This window comes from Guillardia theta (assembly GCF_000315625.1).
Source record: "Guillardia theta CCMP2712 unplaced genomic scaffold GUITHscaffold_372, whole genome shotgun sequence".
NCBI lineage: Eukaryota > Cryptophyceae > Pyrenomonadales > Geminigeraceae > Guillardia > Guillardia theta.
This window is the reverse complement of record NW_005434308.1, coordinates 6,321-13,276: the sequence shown is the minus strand read 5'-3', so window position 1 is coordinate 13,276 and position 6,956 is coordinate 6,321. Positions and strand designations below refer to the sequence as shown.

Here is a 6,956-nt window from a genome sequence, read left to right as displayed (position 1 = left end):
ATCCTCCCTTCCGTTGTTCCTCTTTCCCTCCTCTCGCCTCTTCTCTCCCTCCGCTCTTCTTCCCTTCCCTGCTCCACTCTTGGGTCATCCTAACAAGCTGCTACAGGAGAAGGCATACTATGCTTCCAAGAGTTTTGTAGAGGAGAAATGAACATCTTACGATGAACAGCTTATCTTTCAGCCCTCAGATCGCCAATTGCAGCGAGTTAACTTAATGAAAGCGACTGGTCGCGTTATTACACACGATCTCCATCTAATCATCTCTTTCTCACTGGATCTTTCTTGTCCACCTCCTGATCGTCGTCATCGTCATCATCATCATCATAATCACCATATCACTAAGTGACAACTTGTTCCATTTTTCACATTTACTGCTCATCCACCATTCTCGCCACTATCAGCCCCCCACAAGGCAGGTCGGTTATCATAGTCTGCAGCTCCTCCACCCTCTTCAAGATCAGACTCTCCTTCACAAACACGAGAACGTGCCTGTCCTTTCCCCTCCATCCTCCTCCTCCCTCCTCCCCCTCCTCTTCCTCCCTCACCATCCTCCCAACAGCCAGCATCTTCTCCCTGGCAAGATGCGCGAGCATGGCCGCTAGGAGATCGTTGTTGCTCCCTGCCGCCGGCACCAGCGTCGTCCACTCCAACAACTTCAGCCGCTCCACCTGACTGCCCAAGTCTATCTCATGCGCAAGGTACTGTATGTTAATCTTCATGCTCCTCCTCCCGCTCGCCTCCTCCGCCTCCTCCGACCCTCCACACCTCATCTTGCAGAGGTACTTCCCGTGCTGAACTAGCCAGATGCAGGAGGAGGACAGGAGGCAGGGATGTATCCCATTCTTCGTCCTCTCCGCCTCCTGCTCCATCCTCCCCTCGCTCGCCTTTCTTGCCATCTTCTCAGCTATCGCTGCTTCCCGCGCGTCGTCTGCGCTGACCCCCAGCTGTGGGAAGTGAAGGTCGATGCCTTCCAACCGTCCTGGAGGAACAAGAGTGAGAAAAAGGAGGGAAGGGAATGAGGGAAGGAGAGAAGGGAAGAGGAGGAGGAGGAGAGGCAGGAGGAGGAGGAAGAGCAGGAGGAGGAGGAGGAAGAGCAGGAGGAGGAGGAAGAGGAGGAGGAGGAGGAGGAAGAGCAGGAGGAGGAGGAAGGGGCTGAACAGCAGGAGGAGGAGGAGGAGGAAGAAGGGGCTGAACAGCAGCAGGAGGCGACCGGCATTGTTGAGTCTCTTCGAATAAGAAACTTTCTTGCCGATCAGCCAGCGCAAGACGTCACTGAAGCCTCCGATACGGCAGGAACGAGGGGCAGCCGCCTTGAGGGGGAGGAGGTAGAGGGTGAGGTTCAGGTACGTCTCCGTTGAGTCTTCCTCCCTGGCGAACGCAAACCCTCCCATCTTGTTGTGATTGGATAGCCCTGCTTTGGTGATAATAGCTTCATACCTCGGCTGGTTTGCTGTGGCCATCCCTCCCCCTGCTCCTGCTCCTGCTCCTGCTCCTGCTCCTGCTCCTGCTCCTGCTCCTGCTCCTGCTCCTGCTCCTGCTCCTGTTCCTGCTCCTGCTCCTGCTCTTCTGTCGTCGTATCCGATATCCTCCTCCATCTCCCCGTCATCCTCGTCGTCGTCTGAAAGCAGTTGCGCCACTTGGCTGGCATAAGACGCTGCGTCCATATCCTCGTTGTTCTCTTCCATCTCCTCCTCCTCCCCCCCCCCGCAAGCTGCTGCCCCCTCTCCGTCCTCTCCCTGATCTTTGTGTCCCGGTTCATCCTGCCAGGGAATGAGGATGATGAGGGAAGGAAGAGAGGGATGAAGGGAAGGGAGGGAAGGAGGGAGGGAGGTAATGGGGGGAAAGGGTGGGGGCTGGCGGCAGGGAAGGAGGGTGGAGAGAGCGAGCAAGAGGAGAGAAGAGAAGACAAGGAGATGGAACCTGTTCATCGCCATCGGCAATGAGCCGAAGAATCTGAGAGAGACGAGGTGAGAAGGAGGAGGAGAACGATAAGACGAGAGGAATTTGATGAGAACATGCACCTGGAAGTCTTCGTTGACAACCACCTGCCGCCCTTGTCAAGACATGGCATCCTTGTCAAATCATGATGTCGATGTCGACAAGAAACTCACATGACTTGCTTTGGCCCCTTTGCAAAGTCGAATTAAGTTGAACAGTTTCATGTCAGTCACAAGTTTGTCGACCTAAGAACGTATCATTCGGTTGTGATCACAACACATTCACTCTCTGACTGTTTTTTTGCAGATTGGACATGCTGCACCGAGCATTTTTATCCATATCTTGACTTGTATGCTCTTTGCGGTTACTGTTCCTATATCTAGAGACAACAACTCCTCCTGCATGTTGTCCCCTGCTGGTAGATGTTGACAACAGACAGATACGTGGAAAACACCACCACAACAACCATGATCAAGAAAGATTACCAAAATCATAGTTTCCATCATCATCATCATCATCATCATCATCATCATCATCATCATCATCATCATCGTCACCACAGCAACTCAGGTTCATTTCTCAACCTTTCTCGAACACTTTGGGAAGGTCTTCACGAAGAACATCCAAGATGCTTCCAACTGTCATCTTATCTCAATTCGTGTTCTCAATCAGAGCAAGGCTGTGATTTCTGTTTGTTGTCTATGTTTCCTCTCGTTTTCTTGTCTATTTCGTATCTCGTTTTCTTGTCTATGTTGTTTAATCTCTGTGTGCTGCCTCTACGACTTTGACTCTCCCATCTCTATCAATCTTTCAGTCTGCTGTTGTTGTCCTTGGCTCAATCCATCATGTCAATGTTGAATCTTCATTCGTTGTGCTTTCCATCTCTCCGATCAGGTTCAGCAATCTTACCCCATCTCCATTTCTTTCCTTCCCTTCTCAAATCGCCATTTTCTTCCCAACGCTCTACCACGATCTGCAACCCTCTCCTTCCATCCGAACTATTCCACACATGTGATCTCCGTTATCTCCACATTCTCCCACTTCATCTGTCCGAGCTTGATCTGTCATTTGTTTGTTTCCAATATCCTCACTCACTGATTCCGACGTCGTTTCCTTCTCCAAATCTTTGTTCATCTCCTGATTCTCTACCTCCTATCCTTCATTCGTCCTCTATTTCCTCCTACCTCTCCCTCTCCCTCTCCTCTTCCACTTCTCCCTCCTCCTCTTCATCTTCCTCCTCCATTCACCTGATCGCTTGTCACCGAAGAATCTTGTCATCATTGCAATCTGTCTCGTCGTCGTCGTTTCCACATCCAGGCACAGCAGAGCTCTACCTCTTCCCTCCTCGCTGAACCGAATGTCTTGGTCGAGATGATTCATCGAGATGTCGAACTGCGAGCCCTCCGACCCCTTGCAAGCTTCTTCAAGCGCGATCCTGTAGGGAGAGAGGAATGTGGAGGATAAGGAGGAGGAGGAGGAAGAGGAGGAGGATGAAGGAGGGAAGTTGGAGGAGGAAGAAGAGGAAGAGGAGCCAGAAGGAAAGGAGCGGAGGTGGACAGAAAGGAGGAGGAGGAGGAAGAGGAGAGGAGGAAGAGGAGGAGGAGGAGGAGGAGGAGGAGGAGGAGGAGGAGGAGGAGAGAAAACAGTGACAGGAGAGCGATCAAATTCAAACGTCAATCATCAGCATTTGGTCCACCAGCGTCTGCACGTCACCTTATGACAGTCTTGATGTTTGACTCCCACTTCTTCTCATTCGGGATGTTGACTTTCTTTGATTTCAAGAACGAAGGCTTGTCAAAGCACGACTGATGAGAACATTCGGCGCCTTTGCCTATGGACATGTCACTCCTCTCTCAGGGACATGTTCACTTGTACAAGGGTGTGTCATGAGTTCGTTCGAGATGGGATCAAGCAAGGACAAGAACACTTCTCTGCTGGGAAGGGAGCCGTCAGGTTGTGATGGGATCTTAACATCTGTTGGTATCGAGCAATCATCCTGCTTGTTGCTCTGAGGTGCTTGCGAGCTTGTTGACACGCTGACTTGTGCTGGGTTTGACATGCTAGTATCGACTTCCCGTTGCTGTACACTTTTGTTCTCTGATGAGGTTGGATCGGTTTCAAGCAAGGTTGTACTGATTTCATGTGTTTTCTCGAAGGCGATGGTCACATCATTCTGCTCAAAAGTCTTGGATGAGGAAATTTTTCCCTTCAATGCTGATTTAGTGCTGAGTTTGATTTCTCGCTCTTTCGGTTTCGTCCGATCTGGATTAACGTTGGTTTTCGATTGCAAAGAGCCTTCTGGATTCATTTCAGTTTCAGGTTGGGTACTGCCCTTGGTTGTCTTGTCCTGTGCGATTTTCTCTTCTCCTTCTCTTCTCGCGCTACCTTTTCCTCCTTGATTTCCCAAATGCGTCTTACTTGTTTCGCTCAGCTGACCTTCGCTGTTATTCTTCTTCGACTTCTTCCCTTGCAACACAGTTGCGCTCAACATCGTTTCCTGTACATCTTTCACTGCCGTTGTTGCCCGGTCGTTCATGACTTGTTCTACATTCGTTCCTCCTTGCTGAACAGCGGTCTTCTCCTTGAAAGGATTTTTCTTGTCGATTTTCACAGTCTTCTTGGTATTGACTGACATGACTTGGTCATCGTCGTCACTTTCCACTTGAAGTCTCAACTTCCGCTTCTGCTTTGCCTCCTTCTCGTGAGGCTTGTTGGAATGATTGGATTTTGTCTCATCGCGTTTGAAAGCATTCTCCTTCTTCTCTTCCCTTGGGAGCTTTTTGATCTGCACCCCGTTGACTTTGCTGAGATCTTTCAGCTTGGTGACATGCTTGCTCGAAACATCTTTGTCCTTCATGTCCTTCATTGCCTTGACTGTCACAATCCTCTTCTCACTCTCTTCTTTCGCTTCCTTCTTCTCATCATCGTCCTTCTCGTCTTTTCGTTCCTTCTTTTCTTTCATCTCTCTCATTTCTTTGAGTTCGTTCTTCTGCAACTTTTGAGGATTCATAGCTTCATCGCTCTTCCCCTCCTTGTCTTCATCCTGATTCTTAGCACTTTTCTTGCCTGCCATCTTCCCAGAAACATCATCACTTTTGCTCTCCGATCTGGGTTCTTTTGCTTCTGCCTTCTCCTCAACCTCTCGCAAACTCTTTTTGCTGTAAAGTTTCGCGAGGGGGATCTCTTCAGACAAGCACAAATCATCGTCATCATCGATGATCAGATTCTTCTTCTCCTCTCTATCCTTCAGGTTTTGTTCCTCCTCCTTCCTACCCGTCACTTTCGTTGTAGCCTCTGAAATCTTCTTGGAGTCATCTTGTATCTTGGTGCGCTCGTTTGCAACCCTTGCGTCCATGTTCGCCTCGCCTCCTTCCTCCTCCTCCTCCTTCACCTTCACCTTGTACAGCCCTCTGATCTCTTCCAGCACATCCTCCAGCTCGGGAGTCGGCTCGTACCCTTTGCGCGAGGAGGCAAAGTTCAGCATGGCGCTCGTCCCGAAGAAGCGCATCGCCGCCATGTCGTACGCCCTTGCCGCCTCCCTCTCCTCCTTGTACGCTCCCAGCCTGTGCTTTTCTTGCTCTACCTCGATGAACGCCTCCCACTTCCTCCCCCTCTTCACGCCCTCCAGCAGTCTCTTGACGCCGATGAAGTCGGATTGCTCTTTAACCCTCTTCCTCTTCCTCTTCTTCGTCCCATCATCTCCCTCCTCGTCCTCGTTCGCAGCGTTGAAGATCGTCCTTTTCTTTCTCACTGACCGTGAAAACAGTCCCTCCAGCTCGCACATCACTCCATCATCAAGTTCTGCGCTGGCCTCTTGCACCACACCGGTGGACATGGCAGGAGCACAGTGAACACTTGCATTCTTCCGCTCCTCCGCCGTTTGCAAGTTCATCCTCTTCACATTGGGCTCCCTGTCTCCATCATCGTATTGGATCGTGTACCGTCCTCCTCCCTCCGTGCTTTCAACTTGGACCACCTTCCCCAGGTACCACAACTTCTCTCCCTTGCTGTGGTTCCAACGGCCATACACCCGCTCCCCCACCTCCAGCACGTTCAGCTCCTGCTTCTTACACCAGTCGTAGTCTCTACACAACCGAATCATCTTCTTGTCGACCCCGAACTCCCTGTCTCCATCATCGTACGTGATGTTGTACTTGCCTCCCGGCCAGATAGCTGATATGATCCCAGGATACATCTTTTTCCCTCCTCTGTACTTTGCTTCTATCAGCTGCCCGATCTTGAACTCTTCTTCATGCTCCTTTCTCTTCCGATCCTTCCCGCCGCTCGTACCCGATCGATGTCCGTCCTCACTATCCTTAGCCTGCACCTCCTTGGTAGAAACATGTTCCACAGGCTGCCGACTCGAGCTAGACGGCAAGGGATCCAGCACTTCCACCTTCTGCTTCTTCCCTCTACCCTGTCGCTCAGCATGCATACTCTTCAGCTTCGTGAAGGCCTCGTTCTTGTCCCATCCGCACTCGTTCAGAACCTTCATGATGTCATCCTGCTCGAAAGCCTCTATCCCCGCCGTCATGAGCGACTGCATCACCATGAGCGCCGACTCGATGTCCGACTCCTCCTGACCCCTCAGCACCCTCAGAGCTGCCTCCTTGTTCCACCCCTCGACTTGAGCGCCGCGTACACATCATCATGAAGGAACGACTGCACTCTCTGCCTCTCCTTCGTGTCCTTCTCCTCCGCGACCCACTCCTGCCATATGCTGAACGCTCTCTCCCTCTGCATCTGCTCCCACGCCAGCCCCTGCATCTTGTCGTGCGGGATGGGCTCCCTTTCAGCCATCCGCACGAAGGCCCTGCCTCCGGCCAAGGCCTGCAACATGAGGTCAGGACGTACATTGAAGGAGGTGGACAAGATGATAAGAGGGGAGGAGGAGGAGGAGGAGGAGGTCGGAGGAGGAGGAGGAGGAGAAGGAGGAGAGGAGAAGGAGGAGGAGGAGTAGGCAGGAGCAGGAGTAGAGTAGTAGTAGTAGTAGGAGGAGGAGCAGGCAGCAGGCAGGA

General features: G+C 51.6%; 2 protein-coding genes across 2 annotated transcripts; both read right to left on the bottom strand.

Annotated features, from left to right (window-relative positions):
- Positions 1-368: 368 nt before the first annotated feature.
- On the bottom strand, positions 369-1,664 carry GUITHDRAFT_122589 (hypothetical protein; the record flags this gene model as incomplete). The annotated part of the gene is made up of 2 exons (XM_005818131.1): positions 369-979; positions 1,211-1,664. The coding sequence occupies 2 exons, from the start codon at positions 1,662-1,664 to the stop codon at positions 369-371; spliced, it is 1,065 nt and encodes a 354-aa protein (XP_005818188.1).
- Positions 1,665-3,647: 1,983 nt separating this feature from the next.
- Positions 3,648-6,777, bottom strand: GUITHDRAFT_122588 (hypothetical protein; the record flags this gene model as incomplete). Its single annotated transcript, XM_005818130.1, has 3 exons — positions 3,648-3,769; positions 3,814-6,517; positions 6,643-6,777. 3 exons carry the CDS (start codon positions 6,775-6,777, stop codon positions 3,648-3,650), a joined length of 2,961 nt encoding a protein of 986 aa, XP_005818187.1.
- Between the last annotated feature and the right edge of the window lie 179 nt (positions 6,778-6,956).